The sequence below is a fragment of the Pungitius pungitius genome, chromosome 7, assembly GCF_949316345.1.
Source record: "Pungitius pungitius chromosome 7, fPunPun2.1, whole genome shotgun sequence".
Classification (NCBI taxonomy): Eukaryota; Metazoa; Chordata; class Actinopteri; order Perciformes; family Gasterosteidae; genus Pungitius; species Pungitius pungitius.
Window position 1 is genome coordinate 20788559 of NC_084906.1, and position 27079 is coordinate 20815637.

At 50.1% G+C, this 27079-nt stretch overlaps 4 protein-coding genes across 12 annotated transcripts; all 4 read left to right on the forward strand.

Annotated features, from left to right (window-relative positions):
• The first annotated feature begins 232 nt into the window (after nt 1–232).
• On the forward strand, nt 233–7032 carry anapc4 (anaphase promoting complex subunit 4). Of its 3 annotated transcripts, none has more exons than XM_037469457.2 (28): nt 233–342; nt 978–1090; nt 1171–1276; nt 1408–1540; nt 1633–1707; nt 1786–1812; nt 1892–1936; nt 2024–2108; nt 2602–2709; nt 2786–2956; nt 3202–3266; nt 3378–3420; nt 3507–3583; nt 3686–3786; nt 3862–3913; nt 4221–4276; nt 4360–4406; nt 4480–4536; nt 4611–4667; nt 4742–4835; nt 5092–5189; nt 5390–5451; nt 5530–5568; nt 5656–5757; nt 5833–5910; nt 5996–6163; nt 6243–6366; nt 6703–6975. In XM_037469457.2, exons 1-28 carry the CDS (start codon nt 339–341, stop codon nt 6931–6933), a joined length of 2418 nt encoding a protein of 805 aa, XP_037325354.2. In that variant the 5' UTR covers nt 233–338; the 3' UTR covers nt 6934–6975. The 3 variants fall into 3 exon arrangements, with proteins under 3 accessions (XP_037325354.2, XP_037325356.2, XP_037325357.2); XM_037469459.2 differs by having other exon boundaries at nt 234–529; nt 975–1090; nt 6703–7032; XM_037469460.2 differs by having other exon boundaries at nt 234–529; nt 6703–7032.
• A 352-nt stretch (nt 7033–7384) lies between these two features.
• slain2 (SLAIN motif family, member 2) lies at nt 7385–17859 on the forward strand. 7 transcript variants are annotated; one of them, XM_062563343.1, is made up of 11 exons: nt 7667–8166; nt 10171–10313; nt 13287–13357; nt 13388–13529; nt 13644–13817; nt 13919–14284; nt 14363–14524; nt 15199–15291; nt 16049–16087; nt 16390–16597; nt 16730–17859. In XM_062563343.1, exons 1-11 carry the CDS (start codon nt 7679–7681, stop codon nt 16791–16793), a joined length of 1950 nt encoding a protein of 649 aa, XP_062419327.1. In that variant the 5' UTR covers nt 7667–7678; the 3' UTR covers nt 16794–17859. The 7 variants fall into 7 exon arrangements, with proteins under 7 accessions (XP_037325360.2, XP_037325361.2, XP_037325362.2 ...); XM_037469461.2 differs by having other exon boundaries at nt 13287–13529; XM_037469462.2 differs by having other exon boundaries at nt 13287–13529; nt 16049–16078.
• A 3046-nt stretch (nt 17860–20905) lies between these two features.
• On the forward strand, nt 20906–25170 carry slc10a4 (solute carrier family 10 member 4). Its single transcript, XM_037468614.2, has 3 exons — nt 20906–21905; nt 22086–22296; nt 23345–25170. Exons 1-3 carry the CDS (start codon nt 21445–21447, stop codon nt 23864–23866), a joined length of 1194 nt encoding a protein of 397 aa, XP_037324511.2. The 5' UTR covers nt 20906–21444; the 3' UTR covers nt 23867–25170.
• Nucleotides 25171–25287: 117 nt separating this feature from the next.
• zar1 (zygote arrest 1) lies at nt 25288–27042 on the forward strand. The gene is made up of 4 exons (XM_037470430.2): nt 25288–25984; nt 26222–26314; nt 26403–26477; nt 26566–27042. Exons 1-4 carry the CDS (start codon nt 25310–25312, stop codon nt 26707–26709), a joined length of 987 nt encoding a protein of 328 aa, XP_037326327.1. The 5' UTR covers nt 25288–25309; the 3' UTR covers nt 26710–27042.
• Nucleotides 27043–27079: the final 37 nt, after the last annotated feature.

Here is a 27079-nt window from a genome sequence, read left to right on the forward strand (position 1 = left end):
GGGCCGCAAGTGTGACCTCGATAAATCTATGGTTTAAATACACATCATTCTGCCACATGCTGGTGGAGATGCGAACACGTTTACTGTGCGTCACATTGAACTAACTCGTCTCTCTGCGGTCACTGAAGCAACACAATGCGTGGAACATACATATCAGAGCCCAGAGCAACTACTGCTGCAAGCACGCCATTTACCAATCGCGTTTTACCCTGCTGCCAGGTTTGTTCTCTCTCGATTCCCGTTGCTCTTCACTGATTGGTCATTGCAGAGAAAATGGCGCCGTCCGCGTAGTTAAAAAACCATCACGAAACTTAAATCGATTGTCTAATGTGGCGGAAATGAGTGGGTTTTTACAAATACGACAGCAATATGTTTTATTTATAATTTGTTTGTCCGTCCCGTGCGTTGAAATAAGACTCAGTGGGGTCCCCACAGTAGCTTTGTTGGCTAACGTCGGCTAACAAGCCTTCTAGCATTACAGCTAGCTTCATAGCTAACGTTGGTACAGAGGATCTGTCAACGCTGACCGGTGAGGACACTGATAATTAAACCGTTATCATCCAGCTTTACTTCTTATTATGACACATTCGGGGTAAAATGGTCTGTTCATGACTGAAGACCTAGTGTGCTTCAACGCAGATTAGATGAAGGTTGACCAGAAACACTGGCTTTTTAAAATCATCACAAGACGTCTCTACTTTTCCCTTTTACATTTTAGTTTGTCCTTGTTTACTTTTTATTGTTACTGCTCCTCTTTTGGTTAATTGTACCAGCTTTCTTGCTAGTGAATCCATTTGTAGCTGTACCTCTTTGAAAGGTGCTACATAAATAAAGTTATAATAACTACGATGTAGAGACACTAAAACACAACCACACAAGAGTCCGCGCTGATGACGAGATGTCATCATCGCATGGAGAGCTTTACACGCATTAGTGTTTATTTAGCTGTCACATTTAAAGTCCATTTCTCCCAGCAGCCAACATGCCGGCCTTCCGGCAGGTGGGAGAGAAGCAGCTTCCCCACCAGGTGCTGTGTATGGCGTGGTCTCCCAAGAGGGATCTCATCGCTTTGGCCAACACAACCGGAGAGGTGGGCTGGAGAACCCGTGTCTTGCGTTGATCTCGTTTCATGCTTTTGTAGTTTTTTTCATGGTTCTTGTTTGTCCGTAGTTGCTGCTCCATCGCCTGGCCAGCTTCCAGCGTGTATGGAGCTTACCACCCAGTGAGTACACAGGGAAGGAGATCACTGCACTGGCCTGGAGACCCGATGGAAAAAGTAAGGAGTGAATGTGTACTTTTTACAGTGTGTGTGTGTGTGTGTGTGTGACAGACAATGCTGGTATTGATCCTGCTCGTTGATGCAAACATGGAGACGTTAAAACTTTCCGTCTCTCTTTGTATCTCCAGTCTTGGCCTTCAGCCTCGGGGACACGAATCAGGTGGTGCTGTGCGGTGTGGAGAAAGCTGAGATCCTCCACGTGTTCCCGATGCAGAGCTCGGTGACGTGCATGCACTGGATGGAGGTGACGGAGGAGAGCAGGTGGGCGCGAGGCTCTGGAATCCAACCGGCGGCACTAAGGACTAGTGGTTTTCTTGAGTAACGTGAATGTCTGGTCTTTGTTGGTGTTTCAGTGCCCTCAGCTCCTTCTACAACTCTGAGGATGAATCCAAACTCTTTCTTCCCAAGTTGCCAACACTCCCCAAGAGGTAACAGCGTCACAAAGTGCACATTATTAGAAAGTAATACTCGACTGAGTAACATCTGTGCTTTTGTCTTTGCCTCAGCTATAGCACCACTTCAAAGATCTTCAGGTGGGGCTTTTTTTTTAATGCATATTAGTCTGATGTTATTCTTGTGACAGCAGCCACATGTTTTATCTTTGTGTTCCAGCGAGGAAAAGTCTGACGAGATCATGAATCTCATGGGAGAAGTCAGGTGAAGTCGAGGCCCGCCGCCTCAGCGACGCACAAATTCTCTCTCATTCTTTTTTACATTTTCACGGGGACATTTTTCTGTGCGCAGACTGAACGTCCTGGTCCTCGGAGGAGACTCTGGCTTTGTGGAGCTTTATGCCTACGGGATGTACAAGATCGCCACTCTGTCGGGGGTAAGCACCGTTGGATCAAGGATGCATGGGTGCAGCGCTGTGTCAGTGTCGCTTCTCAACTGAAATGTAAACGATCACGTTGACCACAAAGCATTTACACGGGTCACGCACGTCCTGACAAACCCGAGAAACTGGTGACTTCATTTTCCCGTCATGGAAAACGAAAGAAAAAGCCAAATGTTCTGGGCAAGTGTGTTCTTTACTTAAGAAAAGTCCCAGAAAAGGATGAGAGAGGATTATTATGCTGCATGATTTAGAGTTTAAATATAAGGATGTTTGTTTTGTACGAACATGATGAGCAGATGGAGTTCAATAAGTGGAGTGAAGTCGTGGCATTGAGTACAAATATGAATCAATTAAAGAAAACGGACATAGAATACGTTTTTCAGAGGTTCATGGATAAAGACAATGTGAGATCTGGATGATCATTCATGTTTTCTCATTTTTAATCAAATCTAATAATTTACTGACAGCTTGTGACTCTTTCCTCCAGGTATCAGGAACCTGCCGCAGCCTGAGTCTGTCCAGCGACCTCAAGTCTCTGTGCGTCATCACTGAGGTCCGCTCGGCTGACAGCAACCCGCAGATCTGCTTCATCCAGGTGAGGCTTCCTGAACCTTCTCTCTCTCTGCGGCCTCGTCATCGCTGCTCCAACCTGCGGGTGCTTTCATTTCCAGCTGGACACGGGCTTGTTGTCGGACTGCCTGCCCGAGGTGACCAGGATGGCGCGCAAGTTCACGCACATCTCTACGCTGTTGCAGTACCTGCACCTCTCGCTCACGTGCATGTGTGAGGCCTGGGAGGACATCCTCATGCAGATGGATCTGCGGCTCACTAAGTTTGTTCAGGTCAGTGATCCGGGAGGAAACCACATCCCCCACCAAGGCCCCGGGGCTCTGTGCTTCAATGGAAGCAGTTTATTTCCTCCATCAACAAGGGAAGACATAATCAGTTTCTTGTATGTGTCCCATCAAGCTAACCTCCATCTTGTCTGGGTTCATAGCGTTCATCCAGGTGCTTTCACTGTGTAGAAAGGCTGGTTTATTACAGCTGGATGGGTGAAATAAGTCTGGAGTCGTGTCCTGTTTTTTAGGAAAAGAACACAAGCACTCAGGTACAAGATGAGTTCCTGGAGCTCCTGCTGTGGGGACAATCGAGGTGAGGAGGGACTTGGTCTCCTTTGTCCTGCAGAATGAAATGTGCTGGTTAATCTTCTGCTTGGAGCGTAGGGATGCTCTTAATGTTCCTCACCTCTCTGCTTTCATGCAGCCCTGAACTACAGGCTCTCCTCATGAACCAGCTGACCGTCAAGGTGAGGCAGCGGGGGGGGGGGGGGGGTTGTGTATGTGTGTGTGTCGGTCCAGATGTGACGGTCTGCGTGTTGTGTTTCCATCGCAGGGCCTGAAGAAGCTGGGCCAGTCCATCGAGTCGTCTTACTCCAGCATCCAGAAGCTGGTCATCAGCCACCTGCAGAGGTACGTCCTCCGTGCTTTTCACGTCTCCTCGACCACTACCTGAGATCCCCCCCCCCCCCCCCCCCCCTCGTTAAAGCCCCTCCCCTTCTCGCTCTCCGGCAGCGGCTCCGAGGCGCTGCTGTACCACCTGAGCGAGGTGAAGGGCATGTCGCTGTGGAAGCAGAAGTTCGAGCCCCTCGGCTTGGACTCGGCGGCTTTAGAAGGTCCGGCGTCCTTTGTCCAGTAACTGAAGCTTTTCTTCCATCGGACGCCGCGTGATGTGTGTTCTTTGTTCTCAGGCGCCATCACCGCCGTGGGCTCCTTCTCCCTGAAGGCCAACGAGCTGCTGCAGTGAGTTCAAATAATTCCTCACTATTGTTTGTCAGTGTTTTAGAGCTTATTCTAACTACAAATATGACTTCTTTTCTCTTACTATCCGTCCACCCCTATATGTAGATTTGTGTGTATTAAATTCACCAAACAGAGTTTGGTTCATCGTCGCTTTATGATGAACAATAACGTCTCATTTTAATACAGAAGCCAGTGGTTGTCAATCTGTCTTAAATGGACTGTACCGAGAGGAGTTCTAAAACAAACCAGTGGTTGTCCCTCGTTTTGTGAACTACAGCTTTCCCACACTTTGTATTTTCTCTTTCAGGGTGATCGACAAGAGCATGAAAAACTTCAAAGCCTTTTTCCGCTGGCTGTACGTGGGTAAGAACCCGGCTGGTCGTGCACAGGTGTGTGTTGGAATAGAGACGTGTTCTTCCCTTCAAGGCCTTTGTTGTGTTTTACAGCCATGCTCCGGATGTGTGAGGAGCACGTTCCGCCGGAGCTCAACAAGGTGACTCATCAGGACCTCTGATAGGTAAATGGCTCACAGGTGGGGGGTGTTAACCTGTCGCTCGCCCCCTCAGATGACCCAGAAGGACATCGCCTTCGTGGCTGACTTCCTGTCGGAGCACTTCAGCGAGGTGAGATCGTAGCGTAGCTCCAACTGTTCCTCCTTTGTTACGTACTCGCCTCACGGCTCTCTCCGGCCCGACAGAACGAAGAGCTCTTCGACCGCAAAGGGAAGTACTTCAACGTGGAGCGCGTCGGACAGGTGAGAGGCGGGGCCAGGTGTCCTCATGGGTCGTTTAGCGCAGTCTGTGACTTAAGGCTCCTTCTCCTGCGCAGTACCTGAAGGACGAGGACGAGGACCTGGTGTCTCCGCCCAACACCAAAGGAAACCAGTGGCTAAGGTTCCTGCAGGAGAGCGCGCACCTGAAGGGTGAACCGGCCTACTCACCCACAGAAATACTCCACAGGACCAGCTCCTATTGGTTACTCACCGCGTGCTGCCTTTAATATTTGATTAGAAAAATGATCTTCTGCCTCCACTGATCAAAAAGCTGAGAAGAATGAATTCAAGTTAATGTGAGCAAAACAAGTTCCAGGTTACTAAAACCGAGATGGTCGTTCTGAGGGTAAAGTATTCATTTAATGATCTGCTCAAGGACTAATATGTTTGGCTCTGGTTTCTCCAGAGAGCTCTCTGCTGTTCCCCTCATTCCCCCAAAAGTCTTTGCACTTCGTGAAGAGGATGATGGAGGCCGTGATCGAGCAGTGTCTCCAGAAACCTGCGGTGAGTCGTGCTGTCCCTCTTCAATATTCATCATTAATAAGAAGGAGAACCATCCCTCCGGAGCTGTGCAGACGGAACGCATTAAATGTCTTTAATGACGTTCAACTGAACGGGCTTTCAAAATAAAGGTCAAATGTGGATGAGATTTGTTCTATTTTTCTTTTACATGTTGATTATTTTCTTTTATTGTTTCCTTGCAGGAAGTCATTGGGAAGTCTGTCAAACAGGCTGCCTTCCTGCCCCTGTACTCCATACCAGAGAGGTACGATCGCGTGTCTCTGTTCATCATCTGCGTCCTTGTTGAAGGAGAATGAAGTGATTTACTTTTTCATCTCTGCAGCTCTGAAAACACGCCGCGCCTTTTTGAACTCCCGTCTTTGTACGTAGAAACACAAACATCCAGATGTTCTCCTGCAGTTGCGCTGTCTCTCCTTGTGAGTAATACATCTCGGTGTGACTTCTACAGGTGGAATGACAAGAAAGCCAAGATGCACCACGTGGTGTTCTGCATGCCGGACGTCTCCCCCTCCAAGCTCTACCTGCTGCGGAAAGGGACCGACCCCAGCAGGTGACCCGGGGCATTTTTGGGAGTTTCTCTGTGTGTTTAAACAGTGTTTTAACTCTGTTTGTTTTACCTGCACAGACGCGTCCCCAACAGTGTCGTGTCCGTGGATCTCAGCCATTACCTGGACAACGCAGAAGAAGAAGATGCCGCCGCCCAGTCAGTCACTCCCACCGCTTCATTCAGTGAGAAGTAATTCCTCGGCTCCTGGAGGTCATTTCTTCTTTTTTTTGGTCTCTTTCAGGCGCAACTACCTTTACAGCTGCCTGGATGCCCGTTTCTATGACGACGAAATGCTGACCGTGGTCCTGCAAGGGTCACAGGAGGAGAACCGAAGGCGTGTGCTGGGTCAGCTTCCTCTGGCTTCAGCGCTGGGCTGTGAGAGCGAGTTCACCTGGGAGCCCGACCGGAGGTGAGGGGGCGTTGGCTTTAAACCTCGTTCTGCTGTTTGTTTCGGGTCGACGCTGCATCGTGTCACCCGTGTCGTTCAGGTTGGATCAGCAGAGCGGCGCCATCCCGTGTCAAGGCCTGGTTTTGGGGAATCAGTGGCGTGAGCTGGAAAACATGAAGGCCCAGTTTGTGGCTGTAAATGGGATCCGCAAAGTGGCCTGTGTGGTGAGTCAAATACACTTAAAGGCTTTCGCTCCCGGTTCCTCCGAGCCGAGTCAACCCTTAATGTGTTGAAGGTGCATTCTCACTACTGACCACCAGGGGCGGCTCCTCTTGGCCAATAGAAGTTAATGAGAAAATAACTACTGCTGATGTGATGTCACAATGACTACGTCCACTTTTTATTTACAGTGCAAAAAGGTCAACGGCTCCTTTAAGTTGTTTATATAATTTTTTTTAATTGTCTGAAAACAAATGCCACCTTCGGGGCCACAGGTCACGTGACCCATGACTTCCTGTGACTGAATCAGGTCTCCTTAACTTGTTTGACTTTCCTGGCAGCTAAGTGCTAACCTGAGGCACATCAGAGTGTTCGAGATGGACGTAGAGGACGAGGATGACGAGGGCGGCGACTCTCAGAACGCAAGCGCCGACCACGACGGGCTGGACGTGACGATGACCAGCGAGGGCCAATCAGAGGAGGGCGCGGAGGCCAAGGAGGAGGGCGGAGAGAGAGGAGGCGACGCGTTCAGGAAGACCGAGGAGCAGCTGGAGTCGGAAGAAGCGCTTTAATGCTCTTACAAAAACAAGTTACATAAACAGAAGACTTTTTTTTTTTTTTTTTACAACATCCATAAATAAATGTAAAGTATGACAATAAATCGCTTTGGGTTCATATTTGTTTAAGCTGTTGATTTTCCATCCGTATGCAATACTTACTATATACAATACGCCACGAAGGAATTCATCAATTCAGTTGTTGTTTTCAATTTATTCATCTATAATAAGTACAAATAAATGAGTTCCTTCTGTTTCAGGGATAACTATTGGAAAGTTGTGTTTTTTTTAACCAAATGTGACCTCAGTAGCATAGTAATAATACAATATTTACGATGCACTGTTTATTTCAGCTCGTGTTCATATTGTTCCGTTCAGGCGAAGCTGCTGTGATTTTCTTCTTTTTTTCACGTTTTCCGCGCGCCCGAGCTATAAGGTGTTGGTTACGTGCGCGCTCCCGCCGCCGGACGCAAGTGACGCGTGTCAACCGCCGCCTGTTGGTCTTTCGCTCTCAGTTGTTGACGGTTGTTGCGAAAATGGCCTCGACTAACCGGAGAAGATGACTGTGTGGAGATTTCCAAGTCATTTGACCGCCGAAGCGTCGTCTTTAAACACGTAAATATACCGCGAAGTTACCCGAAACAAAGAGGACTTCCCCAAAGAGACGAGAAGAAGAAAAAAAAGACCCACAAACCACCGCGTTTTATTATTACCCCCCCCCCCCCCTTCCCGCGGCGCTGGCTGGCTCCGGGGAGCCGCTATGGAGGACATCAACTCGAACATCAACGCGGACCTGGAGGTGCGGAAGCTCCAGGACTTGGTGAAGAAGCTCGAGCAGCAGAACGAGCAGCTCCGGAGCCGGTCCACGATGCTGTCGTCCGCCGGGACCCACCACAGACCGCTCAGCGACGGCTACGACCCGTCGTCCCTGGCCGCGGCGGGGATATCGGGCGGTCTGGCCGGCTTCCCCGGGGCGGGGTTCGTCGGCTACGGCGGGCTGCTGGAGAACAGCCGCTGCCGGAGCCCTCGGCTCTCCTACGACGGCGTCAGCTACAGGAGGGCGTACGGGTACGACGACGACGACGACGGGGGGGCCACGGCCGCCGGCGCCTCCGTGCCGAGCGGAAACTCACTTTTCTCGGAAGGCGTCGGGGCTTTTACGGACGAGGCGGAGACGTCGATCCTGGACGAAGTGGACATCTTAGATCTCGAGGACATGGATTGTCTCAACGAGGACGAGGACAGCTGGTGAGTGACACCTCTTTGGGTAAGGGGGGGGGGTGTTGTGTGTGTGTGCGTGACAGCCTTAATTGTCCGGGTAACAGCTGCTCCAAACATCACAAACTGCCGCTGCATCTTCCATGTTCTAAATATGAAGTCCAGCTCGCGCTCTCTAACGGGTGGAGTTGGCGAGTCACGTGGGTGTTGCCCAGCCCCATTCTCTGGATCATCGTAATATGCGACGCTTTGTCACACAGTCATGACCTCATGCCTCTCAGCTGTCCGTCATCTGTGGGCCCCGTTTTTGGGGATTTGTGTGTGTGTATGTGTTCTTGATCTGTGTGTGTGTGTGTGTGTGTGTGTTTGTACCAGAGGTCTCCATGGTTACACCTTAAATAATAACTGCTGTGTCATAGCGATCAGCTGATGACTCTGGGCTTTTGTTGGCTTGTGATAACGTGAAAGGAGCTTTGTGGACTCATGGTGTTCTTCTGTTATCGGGCTCCACACGTTCCTCCTTTGATCCCCTGCTCTCCTCATCGTGATGAAACAAATCACAATCGCACATTGGTCCATGTCAATCTGGATCCTTGTGGTCCACCATAACGGGACTTCGTGTCACGCCGTCTCTCTTTTAATAATGAACAAGTGACATGTTTACATGTTGAGTCTGGGGCCCTGCGCCTCCCGAAATGTCCCGTGTCTCCCTCTTTGTGCTTCCTGTTGCCAGGGACAACCACTTGTTGTTGAGTCCTTAGAGACCCATTGGTCATACGGCCGATGGCTGGCATGTAGACTTTCTCATAGACTTCTATGGGACCAGAGGACACGCCCCCTGCAGGTCACTACACAGAATGCAGCTTTAACACGTGAAGCTTTCAGAATGGGAGTCTTCTGCCTGGTTTTCCTTTTGAAATAGAAATGCAGTTTCTTCTTTTATAGCATCATCTACTGGCTGGACATCACTGTAATGACGGGCCGTCCTCGGGAGACGGTCCTTGAGGTCGGTCTCGTTGGGACGGGTGTGTTTGGATTGGCCTCTTCTATTATGATGAGCAACAATAGGGCGTAGCATAAGGACGCTTACTGAAGCTATTCCAAAGGTGGATCCCATCTGACAGCAGTGATGCAGCTCTGGCAGGCAGCACTTGTCCTGAGTCCAAGCTGAAGATGTGTTGATTTGTGTCTAAAATAATGAGATTATATCAACAAAGGACAACCAACACTGACACAGATCCAATGAAATATGACGTGCTCATTAGTGGGCATGTGTCCCTAAAGTATAGAGACTTCTTTGTACTGCATATGGTCCGTCGGCCCACGTTGGTACACCGAGCCGACCTCGTTAGTTCCACGGATCCTTCTGCTGTCCTTTTTTCTCGGATCAGATGGATATCTGGGATTAGCCGCCAGCTCCTGTCATAGACTCCTGTAATCCCCGGAATAAGCATCGGATTGGCTTCGAAAGCGCCGCCTGCTCTTGGCCATCAAGAGTCTCGCTGTGAAAGCTCAGATTTCTCCTCCTCTCCCGTCTGGACTCCTCGATGGAGGAGGATAAACACGGGTTCCGTGTGGCCGGCGAACAGGAAGAACCGGATCGCCGCCTTATTTTTAAACCCTTTTATGCACGTTCATCAGTATCAAGAGGGGTTGATGTCCTTGATCAATACAGCCAACTATGCACTTAACTCATTGCCCCCCCCCTTCAAAGTGATGCTGGCTCACTCTCAGTGTGCTGCAGCAGGAGCTGACTGTATCCTCCTATTGGATTATGGCTCGTGCTGAATGAGCTGCAGCTTTCCACTGAAAAGTCAAAAAGAAATAAGCACCCGAAACGCCACCAACTGGGGGGTGGGGGGGATGGGGGTGTGTGTTCAACTACCAGTTGCCCCGATGGGGGGCTGTCTGCTACGTTTGGTTGGATGTGTGGATGAGCTCCTCTCAACCTGTCAGAAGTTTGTCATGTTTACATGATGATGCGTTTAAGTGTATGCGGCATAACGTGTGTGTGTGTGTGTGTGTGTCCCACAGGCTGTATGAGGCGAAGCTGGACAGTCCCATGCAGAAAGCCCTGAGTCCTATCGTGTGGTGCCGCCAAGCTCTCGACAACCCAAGTCCAGAGATGGAGTCCGCCAAGCGCTCCCTCATCCACCGACTGGACCTCTCCATGTCAGGTGTGTGTGTGTGTGTGATTCACTGCTCATTCTGGATTCTATCGATAGTTTAATGCCTTTGTTTTGGTAAATGAATGAACAACTTTAGACCATTGTTTCTTAATCATGAACTAGTTTATTGTCTTATAGAAGCTCCGTACAGAATGAGGTCGAGTCCTCATTGTGTCCTCAACAGCTTTGACTTTTTAAAGTCGACACATTGGTCGTCTTTCTAGCGTCCTTCCATGTGACGCAGGTTTGGTTCTTTAAGAGGTGATAAGATGAACAACATGGAACCTGTTTGGTCCATCTTTGCATCCTGCGGTTTGATCACCTGCCAGATGCTTGATACAGGGATTAAATGCCGGTTGAGGTTATTTAGTATCTGACAGCAGAATGTGTGTGTGTGTGTGTGTGTGTTTTGGGAGTGTCTTCTTCGTGGGATTGATTGGTAAAGTGATGGTGAGCCCTCTAAAGCTACGGACTTCTTCTTCCTCCTTTGGCAGCGGGTGAAGGACGATGTGCATTGATACTTCACACGGGGTCAAATATTTAACTTTATTTCTATTGACGTCAACAATGAAGGTCACACAGAGAGACATTGTGTGTCTGTGAGGTTGTTCTCCCTCGCAGTGACGGAGCTGATCCATCAGCTGTTCATGTGTCACTTTGGTATTTTTAAGAGGATTGTTTGGATGAATTGACTTTGTAGAAGTGGGTCGTACTTGTGAATCTGAGCAGAATGGATGGAACCCGATGGAACCTGATGGAACCTGATGGAACCTGATGTGTGTGTAGCTGACAGCTGGCCCCCTCAGTGTGTCTCAATCAGACCCTAATTATAGTTGGCCCCTCGGTGAGGGGGGGTCACCGGTGGTATGTCCATGTGACCGTGGGTTGTGTTGAGCTAAATGCAGCTGGACACACAAACTGCTCCTTGAGCTGTGAGGCCGGTTTTTAGTCACAAACACGTTTACACATCCAGATGATAGATCAATATAATACATTTGTTTATTTGAATAGCAATAAGTATGAAAACAATAAATAATATTTATAAATTGTAATTGTATCAAAGCAAGTATTGGGTGGCTTTGGCTCTGGAGGTAGACGGGTTCATTATTTCTTATTTAATAATCGTTGTGACGACGTAGTGGGATAACAGCAGCGTCTCTGATAACCTCTCCACTGGGTTGCGGTTGTGAGCTTACTGGTGATGATGTCATCGTTGATGGTCTGTGAGGAGAATGACCCGCTGGACACACTCAGTCAAAGAGACGTGTGACCGCTCCGATAGAAGGTCAACAACACGTGTCGTTTGTTTTTATTTCTTCTTTCCGTGCCGCTGCTCTAACAGCTGTTGATCCGGAGCAGGGGGGGGGGGGGGGGGGGGGGGGCTCTGCTCTTCATCTTAAGTCCTCGCTGCTCTCTGTAGTTTCCAAAAGCAGCAACGGAAAATCCTCGTTTGATGTCGCAGTGATTTTCAGTCCTCTCTCCTCCCGTCTTCTTGTTTGAGGACGCTCTATTTTCGGTGGGTCCCTGAGCTGCAGCTTCCTTCAGGAGGATCTGGAGACACCTTCAGACCCACTGATGGAGCTCCCATTCTTTGTCTAATTTTGTATTGCATCACACATAAGAGAGCACCTAATGTTCTACATAATAATAATCGTCTTTTCTTCAGTTCTACTGTTTGCATCATTTAGAGCATTATTTGATTGATTTATTTTCATTGTTACCAAGCCGTTTTATTCTTTTTAAAAAAATAAATAATCACTGCATCACACTTTGCATGAATCATGTTAATTGATACCACTGCCATCCAATAATCAGTGAGCAGATCAGGAGATCGTCCCTCAGGAGGGAACGTCTGTGGACCTTTGACCAGAAAGACCTTTGGACACGTTGACGTCGTCATCTCACGACCTCCTGAAACCAGGAAATGAGTCGGCATACTTTTACTTCCTGTCGCCTCCGGTGTTTTCTGAAATAAGATATTTAGTTCTGATTTAAAACAGGTCGTTGAACGAGGACACAAATCCTCCTTTAGCTCCGAGAAGGAGACGAGAGGTCATGTGACCGTGTCTTCAAACGTCATCAGTGCAGATGATTAGCATAAAAAAGCCTGAAAGTCTCACGTTTGTTTGCCACAGAGATCATTTCCTGCAATAATCCACCAGAGTTTGTCAGCACGTCTTCACAGACCTACATGCCCACATTCCTCAGCAGGGCACGTGGTCCTTTCCTAAATAATGCAGCAGAGGGGGGGGGTGGCTCAGCCTCCATTCACCACCCATCCGTGTGGACACGTCCAACCAGAGACGCGTCCCATGACTGAGGCTCCTTGTGCGGCGCCGTTGAATGCTGGTATTGTGCAGTGATGATGTAGGAAGTGTCCATGAGGCCCCCTCATGTCGGTGAAAGGACTCCAGCAGGCCCAAGCACACTGGGGGGCTTTCATGCAGCTGGGAACAAGACATCAGGCCTCATGGAGTCCTTGATGAACACTGATGATGTTGAGTTCTTTTTCTGTAAAAACCCCGGAACATCAACTTCAAGTCATTCAAAGAATCACGTGAATCATGTGAAATCAAACCAAATCTGTCTCTTATATATAAATATCTTAGTGCTGCACGGTACGGCCAGAAATATGTCACAGTATTTAGAAAGATTCTGCTTTTTTAAGTGCACACATTCATTCATTCATTGACCCCTAAAACAACCGGCTGCCCGAACAGCTGTTTGTCAACTAACTTGTGACTGGCTGGCGTGTTAGCGTGTTAGCTTGTTAGCATGTTAGCTTGTTAGCGTGTTAGCTTGTTGTGGCTGCTAATGTTGCCATCAGAGGCTTGACAGACTTTACAATAAATCAAATACAATTATTTTGAGATAATATATATATATATTATCTGTAATTTAGTTGCATATAAACGTGTGAGCGTGTCATTCTGTGTAATAAACGCACTAACCGACCGATGCCTTCGGTTTGTGACCCTGCAGCCAACAAGCGCAGGAGCCTGTATGGAAGCCCCTACACCCAGCAGAGCTACACCCCACAGAGCTACACCCCGCAGAGCTACACCCAGCAGAGCTACACCCCACAGAGCTACACCCAGCAGAGCTACGGAAGCCCCTACAGCACCAACGCAGCCAACAGCCCCTACAGCAGCGGCTTCAACTCCCCCTCCTCCACCCCCAGCAGGGGGCCCGTCGTCAGGCAGCAGCTGATGGGCAGCAACGCCGGTACGTGTCTCTGTCTCTGTGTCTCCGTCTTTGTCTGTCCATGGTTCACCTGCATGGTTCACTCCAACGACACAACAACACAACAACGTGTCACTAACAGTCCCCGACCCCCAGCTCACCAGCGGAACACGGCGGCGGAGAGGAACCCCCCAGCGGTGAGCCCGCAGTCGTCGGTGGACAGCGAGCTGAGCACCTCTGAGATGGACGAGGACTCGGTGGGCTCGTCCAACACCTACAAGCTCAACGACGTCACCGATGTGCAGATCCTGGCCCGCATGCAGGAGGAGAGTACGTACTGCTTCTCCTCTAATCAATGACGTCAGCGGCCATCGCCATGGTTACCTAATCAGCCATCTTGTGACCGGTGTAATCGTGTCCGTGTCCCTCAGGTCTGAGACAGGACTACGCGGCCACGGCGTCCCGCCGGAGCTCCGGCTCGTCGTGTCACTCCCTGCGACGCAGCACCTTCAGCGACCAGGAGCTGGACGGCCACAGCCTGGAGGACGAGGAGGAGGCGGTGCACCCGGCCTTGCACCTGCCCTCCAGCCGCTTCAGCCCCTCCCCCCGCCCCTCCCCCCGCCACTCCCCCCGCGCCTCCCCGAGGAACTCGCCCCGCTCCCGCTCCCCGGCCCGCTCCATCGACTACGGCCACGGCCGCGGCTCGCCTCAGCCCGTCATCAGCCGCCTGCAGCAGCCCCGCCACTCGCTGCAGGGCCACGCCCACGAGCACCAGGCCAACGCCGTGAAGAACGAAGGTGAGCTAGACACGCCCCCAGCCGCGCCGGACTTCTGGTCCTTCCGCTAAATCTCTGTTGTTGTTGTTGTTGTTGCAGAAAAGCTACGTCGCAGTCTTCCCAACCTCACGCGAGCCTCGGCGGTGGCGGCGGCGGCGGCGGCTCAGAACTCAGAACCCGTGAAGAACAGTCGCAGCTGCGAGTCCAACCTGCAGGTGCAGAACGGAGGCTCCTCCCCTCGCCACCAGAACCAGTCCGCCAGTGAGTGTTCTGCCGAGGCCGCGAGTCTCCATCGCAGCAGCTACCGCCCCCTCGGTGATGTCACCGCGTGGTCAGCTGACCTCCTGCGTGCGGTCGTCCTTCTGGCTGCAGGACGCTTCGGGCCTTTCTGAGAAGCCTCTTTGTCTTTGATCGCTTTCGGTTCTCTGATCTGTTCACGCGTTCTGCTCTCGCTCGCCGTGCTTCGTCCCACGGACGCCGTTTAGAATCAAGAGTTCAGACATCTGATGCCATCCTGTAGAGGGGGGGGGGGCTAAAGTTAATGGTGTTGTGCTTAATCCGGGAACCGTAATCCATCCACAAGATAAGGAGGTCAGAGGTCAGGTTTGAGCTGCTTATCTCGCCTCCTTCAGGCTGAATCTGCAAACACTCTTTTCATCTTTTCATCTTGAGCTTCTGACGCCGTGTTTCGTCTCTTTGGCTGAACCTCAAACCTCTGCTGCCCCCTTGTGGCCTCACGCTGCACCTACGGCTCAAACCTCTGCTGCCCCCTTGTGGCCTCACGCTGCACCTACGGCTCAAACCTCTGCTGCCCCCTTGTGGCCTCACGCTGCACCTACGGCCTGCAGCTCTTGCTTCTTCCTCCAGTAACGCTGTTAATCTCCGGGGGGAGGAAGTCTGCCCCCCCCAGTGATGAAATGTCCCTGTGTCCGCAGCGGCAGCAGCAGCTCAGCCCCCGAGATACTCGACCCCCTCCCGCTCCTCCCCGACCCCCAAACAGCTCCTCCAGAGGCCGACCGCCCTGCGAGGTAACGCCCCCCCCCCCCCCCCCCCCCAACCAGGCCGCCAGGTCACATGCACCACGTACTGCACGTTGACGGTGTACAGGGAGGGTGGAGATCACTGGGGGGTCACCGACGCCCCGCGGGGGGGGGGGGGGGCGGGCAGAGTTCCTTCCTAGTCGTTTAGAAAGTGCTGTTGGCCTTCAGAACTCTTAAAAATAAGAATAAGTTGTTTTATCAGGAAGAATAAAACTAAAACAAAGATGGTAAATACAGAGAGTGGTTTTCAAAATGAAAGACAATTAATGGAAAACTATCATCTGCTCAAACGTCATCGAGCTCTTTTGACACAAACTGCTGCAGTAGTTTTGTCATTATTTTATTGGTTGGATCTTCTGAAGAGAAGCGTTTAGTCTGCTCTGGTTTTTTATGAGGGAGCTCATAACTGGTTAGTTATCAGAGGTCAAAGGTCAAAAGAGATGCCTCAGAAAGGCTGGAATCACAAAGCCTGTTCATTTGGTCCATAACTCAATAGTTATGCTAATCTGATGCTAATGTCCAACATAATACAGTATTTATTTTCCTTTTTATTACAATTTAAGAAACACATTTGAATTTCTTCCATTTTCGAATCAAGCGTCACCTTATTTGATAATTGAGGATTTCATTCCTCCCAGTTTTTGTTTTTTTTACTGATGGCAGCCATGTGGCCTCAGGACAGCAGGGGGGGGTCAGAGAGCCCCCGCCCTCTGATTTAAGGCTTCTCTCTGTTGTCTTCGTCTAGTCCCACTCTCCTGTTGCTTTGGAGAAGAAGGTGATTTCAGTGAGTATTCACTGGTGGTTTCCTCCTTTTCTGGATATTGTGATTGTGAATATATACAATGTGTGTGTGTGTGTGTGTGTATATAAATTTATATGTGTATATATAATATATCTATGTATTTATATCTGTATGTATATGTTGCCTGATGTCGCCTCATTCCATCTCGTGTTGTCTCCTCGTATGACGTCATCTGTGATGTGGTTGAGATCGTGTTTCTGTGTTCAATTTTGTTTGTTTGTGTCGTGCTTCTAAGCTGAAACTGACATGACGTCTCCCCCCCCCCCCCCCCCCCCCCCCACCAGTCCCGTCGCCCAGTAAGCTGCGCACTCCGGCCACGCCGTCGCCGCTGGCCCTGCGGCAGCCGCTGAAGGCCACGTCCAACCCCGGCTCCGCCCCCTCCACGCCCACCCGCTCGCTGGCCCCCCCGCGCAGCGGCCTTCCCCGTCCCAGTGCGTCTCCAGGGGGGGGGATCCCTCTGCCCCGCAGCAAGCTGGCCCAGCCGGTGCGCCGGTATGTGACCTGCAGACGGACCTCTGCTCGCTAATCGATGTTTTTATTGATTTGTTCTTCTGAATCGACGTTAGTGGGATGGAACTGAAATGTCTTCCTCGTCTTCCTCGTCTTCCTCGTCTTCCTCCTCAGATCTCTTCCGGCTCCTCGGTCCTACGGCACTGCAGGAGAAAACTGGAGAGAAGGTTGTTACTGACGTGGGGGGGGGGGGCAGCGGGGGGGGCTCCAATCGAAGCATCGACACCCGGAGGCGAGATGTTCAACATGATGGCACTTTATCCACCCAGAGAGACTATGTCCCACTAATGGATACATATATATATACAGTCTGAATTAAATAAACGCATGGCGCCACCCGCCCCCCCCCTGCCCCCCAGGTGGCTCTGGGGGGGTCTGGCATGTGAGCAGACCGCCCAGAAAAAATGCCAAAGAAACCAGCTGGGCCATCAGGTCTCCAGCTTCTGTCCCACATCACGTCATCGCCCCCCCCCCCCCCCCCCCTGATTTCACCTCCTCAGGTCACAATGTCCTCAGCGCTTCACTCGTTAGGCTCAACAGACGATCTCTATGATGATGGGGGGAGGGGGTTGTCGATGGTGAAAGCCCCCCCCCCCCTATGTTTTATCCTTGTGGAATGTATGCACAAAGTTTTTTGGGTAAAAATAATTATTTATTGAAATTATTTAAGGACAAACATCAGTATTTCAATTGTAAAGAAGAAAGAAAAGTGTCGACTTTTACCAGTTTGTTTGTGTCAAGATCAACTTTCTCCACTTGAGGGATGTTTGTCGGCTTAAGAACACCTCGACCCCCCCCCCCCCCCCCCTTATGCCTGGAACCAAATACCTTGGATGGGACGTGTTTGGAGCATCCGGTCATCTGGGGGGGGGGGGGGCTCTGAAACTAGTGCCTATAATTTAACGTTTCACACGTTTGTTCATTTCTCTTCACTTTTTGTGCCAATTTGATTTTTTGCCTTCTGCTCGATTTATTTGCCTCTTTTGTTGGTTTTATTCTTGTAATTGAAAACATTGCTTTAAGGAATCTGCCTTCATATTTATATCAAATGACTCATTCTGTAAATGAAAGTATTTATTAAAGAGGTGCCTGTCAAAGCTCTTATTCAGCGGAACATTGTAAAAAGACAAACCACACCTTTTGTGTGAAATTCTTTTGTTATTGAAACTTTTTTTTATATCCACAGCCATAACATTCAGTTCCTCCAGTTTAAAGTCACGTTTCAAAATAAAGGCTGAAAGTTACTCTCGTCCAGCAGTTTTTATTTCAATCCTCAAAACAAAAACAGGATTCATCACGTACTAAACGAATGAATAAATGATGAATGCACATTAATAGAACATATTTGTCTTTACAGTACTAATGCATATAACATAATGTATGAATGAATATAAAAGACATAAAAAGGACCTTTGGCCATCAAGTCACTTAAAACGCAAAAGAATATTTTAATTCACTGATGGATATCGACCAGTTGATTTCAATCATGTAAAGCGTAGAGTATTTTGAAATATATAAATTTAACAAACTGACACTGTGAATCATGGTGAGTTCTGGTGTCTCTAGTGGAATCAAAGCTGACCTTCCTGATCCACATTTGGGATTTGATTCTCTCTCCTCAAGGTGCCGTGTGTCAAATGTGTTTATTTCTTCCGGGATTTATTCTCCACTCAGCTGAGGAGGACCCTCAGACTGGTTTAGCTCCATAGGGGAGTCGGTATGGATCCTCTCAATTCACACGCGGGCATCAGCACACATGTCAAAAAAAGTGAAATAAGGATCACAGCATAAAAGTAGTGAAATCAACTAGGGCTTTATTAGAAATGCCATTATATGACTTTACTTGACCTGCAATTCTATTATAACGGTTGTGGATTCCAGCCTGAGAATCTATGAGACTTGAGGTTGGATTCAAAAGCATCAACAGGTGTGTGGTGGAACAGTGCAGGGAGATAGCAGGAAGGCTGAAGTGTGGAGGATCCTCAGTTCAAACCTGCTCTCTCAGAAGGAGGGTTTGGTTGCAGTCAGGGCTTCAAACTGTAAACTTTGAAACAGTTTTGAGGTTTAGTAAACAATCCCAAGGTCTAATATGAGAAACGGACACAATGAGGCATGTGCTTGAATAGCACAAGGGAACAACTGAAGGGCTGCAGGCTCCAACCTGCTGTCTGACGTTGCGGGTTCCAGCCCCTTCATGCAGACACTTCTGCTTTGAACGAGTTTTGAGGTTTGAGTAGCAGTCTCAAGGTTAAATACGAGAAAAGTAAAAAAAAAATTGTGCATGGTGAGGTAGTGCAGCAGAGGAGCTACTGTCCTTACCCTGTAGGTTGTGGGTTCAAGCCCAGTCTTGGGTTTGAGCCTTTGGCTTTACTTCAGGTTTGAGTAGCAATCTCAAGGTTAAATACAACAAACAAAGAAGTAGTTAGTGTGTGGTGAAGTAGCACAGCGGAAGAGCTGCTGCCACAAGCCTGCACTGCATTTGGAGGTTGTGGGTTCAAGCCCAGTCTTGGGTTCAAGCCCAGATGTGGAAATAGCATTTAAAAGAGTTTTTAAGTTTAGCTCACATGCTCAAGGTTAAATAGGAGAATCAAAGTTGCCAAAATGTGACCAGGACTGGTAGTGTAGGGGTGAGTGCAGGGTGCCAAAAGCCTCTGTGCCCACCGCCAGTGGGTTCAAATCCCACCCGCCAAGTCTTGAGCGCACTACCGTGGAGGTAGTAGTGGGGGCATTGTCCCCACTGGTTGTTTCAGAGAAGTGAACCCTGGGGGTTATGCAGAAACACAAGGCGCGTTCACTTGAGTTATGATGGCATTGTCAAGAATGATGAAGAATCTTTTGAATGATGATGAATTGACTTTGATGTTAATTGCTTTAGCTTTTAGCACTTATTAGCCATGCTACGTAGCCTATAGGGTTCCACCTTTTTGACGGGAGAGAAGGCCGGATGAGTCAGTAAAGATGAGCAGATGTGTCTCATTCAGTGGTCACACTGACATGAAACTTATTACAGCCTCTGAGGGCATTTTTCAAGACAATCACATGTTTGTCTACTTCAGGGCATCCTGTGGACAACCTTAAACTGACAGTCTGGCACAGGGTGTAGATTTGTTTACCCTTTTTAGTGCATCCACCCTCCAATTCTCTGTTACATTCAAATTCAACTCACTTGTGCCTTTACCAATGCAGGAAGGATGAATAGCATGGTTGATCCTCCAAGATGCACCAATCCGTCTCTGGGGCAATATCCCATTATGATTTTTTATAAATGTCAGTTACCCAAAACTAAAAAAGGATTTAGGAAGAGCCACCATGTCCCTTGAGGGTTGAACCCAGATAAGGTTTAAAGTAGAGAAATTTGGGGCATTTGGCATTAGTGACAGGGACGTGTAGGTTGCTCCATCTAAGATCATTCCACTCATGTCATGGGAAAAAAATATTGAGGAAAAAGTCAAAATATGTAGGGTCAAAAAAGAAAAGATTCTTTTTAAATAATAGGTAAAAAAGTATTATAAAAAAGTATAGGTACGGTCAATATATATATAATATAATATATAATATATATATTATTAGGGCCAGGACTCGATTAAAAATATTAATCTAATTAATTAGAGGCTTTGTAATTAATTAATCGAAATGAATCGCATTTTAATTGCATAAATATTTGACCTGAGAACAGTGAGAAGTCATTTTTTTCACATGGATTTTTATTTTTGTTCAACCAATTCCAGCAGACAAGTGTAGAAATAGCATATTTAGAAATATAGTACTTTTACTATTTTTTTTTTAAGTAGACCAATACTTTCAAGTACATTCAGAACATTGGTTATTTTTTCAGACGTGGTCTTAGTTACCCTGGTCCTTAAACCAGTCATCTGGTGCAGTGCGGGTTGGGTGTGGGTCCTTGTAACGTCCACGCTAGCTGCTAGTTGTGTTGCGTTGAGGTGATACTTGAGGATCGATGTGAATTCCTTGTTGCACAGCTTGCACACAACCACGCTCTTATCGACGCTTCCATCCGTGTGTTTCACATTGTAATTAATTAATCGTAATTAACGTGCTAAAGTCCCGGCCCTAATATATATATAAATTCAGGTTGAAGTGACGTCACTGCAATGATTTCATGCGTCATAAAGCAGCTTCTGAGATGAAAGTGACACACGTTTGCATTGCACAGCTGGAGTCCCGCATTGGTCAATGAGGAGGGGGGGGGGGGGGGTGTCATACGCTGTGTCCCCGGGAAGAGGAGGAGGCGGATGGAAGACTGAGTCACCGAGAGGGGGGGGGCGTCCCGCCCCGGTACTGTGAGCCCCCCCACGCGCATAACGAGCGGCCCGTCTACCGGACTGTGAGGGTTCATCCCTTCATCAGAACTACACGCGAGCCTCGCGCACAAAGTTTGAGGCGAGGATTTCGTGCGTAAAAAGCTCCACGAATCGAACAAAAACCAACCGGACGCAGATGTTCAGTGTGGAGAAATATCAAAGCTGTGCAGCTTCTGAATGAGATCATCGCATTGATATTCTGGGACTTTTCCCTCCTCAGTACGGAGCGCGTCATCGATTGGTCCATCCATTCCCCCTGTGCGCGAGCCCGCGCGCAGACCCCTCCAGCTGCGCGCGACTCACGGGGAGCCAATCCGTGGCCCCAGTCCGCCTCCGAGAGGCGCTTTAAGAGCGTCCGTGTCATGGCCCCATCCCGTCCCCTGACCACGGAGCGCTGCTTCTCATCAGTGCCGGTGCGCCACTAGGGGAACCATTTTACGCGCGAGCCTCTGCCTCTCCTGTTGCGCCACGGAGAACTCCAGCCGGAGCGCCGGCTTGATAGACTTCATGTCGGGCACGCTGACGCAGGTCGTGGTCCCTTCAGGGGACGCTGCTGTGGCGGGATTAGGGGCCGTCTTGCGGGAAGGCAGCGCGTTCCGGACGGCCGCCGGAGCGGACTTTATGGCGGCGCCGCCGACGGAAGCCCCTCACCTGGTCCCCGCCTTCTGGGATTCCCCGCTCAGCCACGGCATCAACGTGTTCGTGGGGCTCGTGCTCTGCTTCACGATGCTGGGGCTGGGCTGCACGGTGGAGATCAGCCAGCTCGGGGAGCACATCCGCAGACCCATCGGGGTGCTGCTGGCGCTGGTGTGTCAGTTCGTCATCATGCCCTTGGTGGCCTTTCTGTTGGCTCTCGCCTTCTCTCTGGACGATGTGGCGGCGATGGCCGTTCTCCTCTGTGGCTGCTGCCCGGGGGGGAACTTGTCCAACATCATGTCTCTGCTGGCGAACGGGGAGATGAATCTGAGGTAGATATACTGTATCATCTACGGAGCTATGAAGCACCAAAATAAACCATTTCACAAGGTTGATTAACATTCGGCAGATTACGCACCGGGGCAACGGGGACTTTGGCACAACATTACGCGCGATGAGACGCTCCCGTGGACTCAATGTGATGTTCACGTCTTTGCCCTCCTCCTCCCCAGCATCGTCATGACCATCTCTTCCACCCTGCTGGCCCTGGTGCTGATGCCGCTGTGCCTGTGGATCTACAGCCGGGCCTGGATCAACACTCCCGTGGTCAACCTCATGCCCTTCGGGGCCATCATCCTGACCCTGTGCAGCACTCTCATCCCCATTGGTTTGGGGGTGATGCTGAGGTACCGCTGCACGCGCGTGGCAGACATTGTTTTAAAGGTAATTCAAGTCTCTCAAACTCACGTTGCCATTTATTCAATGCGCTGAAATCAGTTGAATCGTTGTGTCACCGTTCATTTAGACCTTCTATCATTTCCCCAAAAGCGCAGTGCGTAATTTCCCTGCAACAAGTAGAGGGAGAAGCTGGCTGCAGGAACAGTGACATCAGAGTCCGTGTGACCGGAGGAGCTCCTCCCCCCAATGTGATAAAAGCCACATGGGGGGGGTTACAACAGGCAGCAGGGATGCTTTCATGCAGACCATCCTCCTCATGACGTCAGCACCCTGAAGCAGACGGGAATTTTATTTGTCTTTGTGCCAAATCCAATAATCGATCGTAGAGTCAAATATAAAACCAAAGCTGTTACAACTGTAACAACAAAAGGTTTTGATCTGTGGATCAATGACGTTCAGGGTGACGGGAATGTGTGTGTGTCCCTCAAGGAGGACAGAGATGTGTGTGTCCCTCAAGGAGGACAGAGATGTGTGTGCGTGTCCCTGCAGGAGGACAGAGATGTGTGTGCGTGTCCCTCAAGGAGGACAGAGATGTGTGTGCGTGTCCCTGCAGGAGGACAGAGATGTGTGTGCGTGTCCCTCAAGGAGGACAGAGATGTGTGTGCGTGTCCCTGCAGGAGGACAGAGATGTGTGTGCGTGTCCCTCAAGGAGGACAGAGATGTGTGTGCGTGTCCCTGCAGGAGGACAGAGATGTGTGTGCGTGTCCCTCAAGGAGGACAGAGATGTGTGTGCGTGTCCCTGCAGGAGGACAGAGATGTGTGTGCGTGTCCCTGCAGGAGGACAGAGATGTGTGTGCGTGTCCCTCAAGGAGGACAGAGATGTGCGTGCGTGTCCCTGCAGGAGGACAGAGATGTGTGTGCGTGTCCCTGCAGGAGGACAGAGATGTGTGTGCGTGTCCCTGCAGGAGGACAGAGATGTGTGTGCGTGTCCCTGCAGGAGGACAGAGATGTGTGTGCGTGTCCCTGCAGGAGGACAGAGATGTGTGTGCGTGTCCCTGCAGGAGGACAGAGATGTGTGTGCGTGTCCCTGCAGGTGTCCCTGTGGTCCCTGCTGGTCACCCTCCTGATGCTCTTCATCCTGACCGGCGCCATGCTGGGCCCCGAGCTGCTGTCCACCATCCCGCCCTCCGTCTACGCCGTGGCGGTGCTGATGCCGCTGTGCGGCTACGCCGCCGGCTACGGCCTGGCGACGCTCTTCGACCTGCCGCCCAGCAGCCGCCGCTCCGTCTCCCTGGAAACGGGGTGCCAGAACGTGCAGCTGTGCACCGCCATCCTGAAGCTGGCGTTCCCCCCTCAGCTGATGGGAGGCATGTACATGTTCCCGCTGCTCTACGCGCTGTTCCAGGCGGCCGAGGCCGGCGTCTTCATCCTGGTCTACAGGACGCACCGGGAGAAGGTCCTGCACAAGGCCGACCCCCCGGGGGACGGCGAGGACGTGTCCTACCAGCGCTTTCAGGACGAGGAGGACGTGGACTTGTCCTACGGGGCCGTGACGGCGAGCGACCCGAACACCATCATGTTGGACCCCTGCCCCCCCGACCCCACCCCCGTGTGACGGGACGCGGGAGACGACGTCGTCCCGCGTCATGTGTTCAGTCCAACAATTCATCCAAATCACCTGGACAGGACGTCCAGAGACAACCCTCAGAGACGTGTCCTGACCCGGACAGTTTTAAGGTACCGACCCAGAGACACTATCGATGACAACCATCGTTTCCCGGTGATTTAACGGCGTTAAAGTAAACGTTCGCTCTTTTACTTTCAAACCAAACACTGAATTATGGAAGTAAAAAGGTTTTAAACCAGTCGGTAAATCAGCGACGACCCGGACAGACGCCATCTCTTCGTTTTGTGGAGATTAAACATTTGTTAAAGAGTTGCCAAAATGATCAATGCTGATCAACGTATCCAGGAACCCAATTCTAACCTTTCATAATAAGATATCCTGCTTCAACGCCTCCACAATAAAAGCTCTTTCATCATCGCCTGTCAGTGCTCTTGCTCCTTATTCTCATCAAAGTAACTTTCCTGCAGCAGTGAGACATGTAAATGTTTATATAAATATTCATGGGATTTGACACGTAGATTCGTTGATGATTAATGAATCAATTAAAAGAAATTCCGTAAACAGCCTCAAATCGCGTGTGTCCGGGTCAGGACACGGTTGTGTTTATAGATGAATCTGTAAAACAGAGTTTCTCCTCTAAGAATCACACTAACGCACCTTTTAAAAAGCTTATTCATTAATGTTTTAATTGATTTGTTGGAATTCAATTATTTGGCATGAAAGATATAAAAAAAAAGTGAACATCAAAAAGCAGAGTAGTGAAATGTCGGTGGACTGAATCTGAGGATCTGAACACTTCATCAACTTCATCCTGTGAAACTCACATTAAACAGCGAATCGCATCATGAAAACTAAACTGAGGAGCTTTGAAAAGCAGATGTACAAAATGTGGAAATTAAACCGAATGTAACAACCAATAAAAACGTGTAAAAGAAAACCTGCGTTGTGTCGCTGGTTCTTCTTCGTCTTCGTCTTCTTCTTCAATCAGTTTATCACCTGGAGGGGAAAACAAAGTCATTCAGTCCTCTACGAGGAGTTTGTGGATGGTTTTCACCCCGATTTCTCAATCCATCTTTTACTGAATCGAGATTCTGACAAACACACAAAATCCACACAATTCACCCCCTCATCACGGTGACGAAGTGAATCTTCTCTTCTTTCTCATTTCATCCATTTAAATTGTTCCAGAATACTTATTAATAACAATGACGTTATTTCTCACCCTTTAATTTGCTGCTTTTGAAGCGTTTAAAGACTTATCGTTGGATTCATCAACAGTTTCCCCTGCAGCACGTTGGATATCCGGATATCCTTCTGATTGTTTCCTGTCCCGCACCTGAGCCTAATTGCCTGATGGACGCGTGGGGGGAGGGGGGGGGCGCCTAATCTACTTAAATGCCCCCCCCAGCAGCTCCGTTTGGATGAGCCAAAATGGCAACGTATGGTGACGAGTCAGGAGACAGTTATTTCTATTCATCCCACGGCCCCGCGGGCAGATTCCCGCGGTGGAAGTACAAGGCGTACCTGTCCCACTGCGGGGACACGTCGGACGCCTTCAACAACCAGCAGCGCGCGCAGCTCAAGTCCATCTTATCCCAGATCAACCCCAAGCTCACCCCGAGGCTCCGGAAGGCCAACACCAAGGACGTGGCGGTGCAGGTGAACCCGCGGAGGGACGCCTCGGTGCAGTGCTCCCTGGGCCCGCGGACCCTCGTGGCCTGGAAGCGGGACTCCCGGAGCCGCCGGCCGCAGGAGCCCGACAAGGCGCCCGGGAGCGGCGGCGGCGGCGGCGGCCCCGCGGCGGCGGCGGGGGGGCCGGGGGGCGGTGTGCGGTACCCGCGCACCCTCGCGGTGTACTCCCCCATCGCCTACAGGAGCGTCACCTCCTTCCTGGTCGATGAAAACAACAACAACAACAACAACGTCACAGATCGCTCGTGCGATGACGCGCAGACCGGAGACCCCCCCGCAGACCCGCCGGACAGCGGGGGGAGGCGCGGCGGGAAGAGGAGCGAGGCCGCCAACAAGACCAAGACCCAGCAGGGGGGCGACGAGCCGCCGCTCACCGCGGAGGGGTCAAAGGGCAAGGCGCGCGTGCGGTTCCAGGTGAGTATCACGTGACTAAGGGGTTTGCCTTCCATCAACATACACAAAGGTGTACAATAAAATACTTTAGTAAAGAGAATATTCAAACTCTTACATGAGGCTTTTATTTCTTATTGCAAAAACATTTCCAAAAATCTTTTTTAGCTTCTCGTGGTACTTAAGGGGCGTTTATTGATATTGTACATTTAATAATGACGTCACACCGGAACCTTGACTAACTGAAGTTCAACTCCTCAGTTCCTGGAGCAGAAGTACGGGTACTACCACTGCAGAGCGTGCAACCTGCGGTGGGAGAGCGCGTACGTGTGGTGCGTTCAGGGAACCAACAAGGTGAGCGTGATTTCCATGTTGACATCAGTTGGCCAGTTGGTTCCATCTGGAGCGATGAACACACGCTGTGTGTCGCGCTGTGTTGCAGGTTTACTTCAAACAGTTCTGCAGGAAATGCCAAAAGGACTTCAACCCGTACCGCGTGGAGGACATCACGTGCCACGTAAGCGCGCGCGCTCATCGTCTCTGCAGGAGGCCTCGCGTGCCAAGTCTAACAAAGTCCTTTCTCCCCCCCCCCCCCCCCCCGCCAGACGTGCAACAAAGCGCGCTGCTGCTGCGCCATGACGCAGCGCCACGTGGACCCCAAGCGGCCGCACCGACAGGACCTGTGCGGCCGCTGCAGAGGCAAGCGGCTCTCCTGCGAGAGCACCTTCAGCTTCAAGTACATCATCTAGGAGCCGTCCGGACAACCCCCCCAACCCAACACCTTCTTTATTTTATGCAACAAATCTCAACATTCGTTTCCAGCCTTTATTTCACGCCAGTTTTGTGTTGATTGGATGAAGCACATTTGCAAAATAATAAATGGCTTCCTTGCACTCTGTATTAGTTTTATTTAAACTGAAATGCTTCGCAGATCTTCATCAAATAACAGGAAGGATCTGTTTCAAATGTGGAATTCTGCAAGAACTGACTGGGAACACAACACCAGTATGACTAATGCAGCATGTTAAGCACAATAAATACACAAGTCAATATGACCATTTTTTCTAGATCTTCCGTAATAAGGCTTGTTTAAAAAAATAACGTTGTAGCCATGGTTAC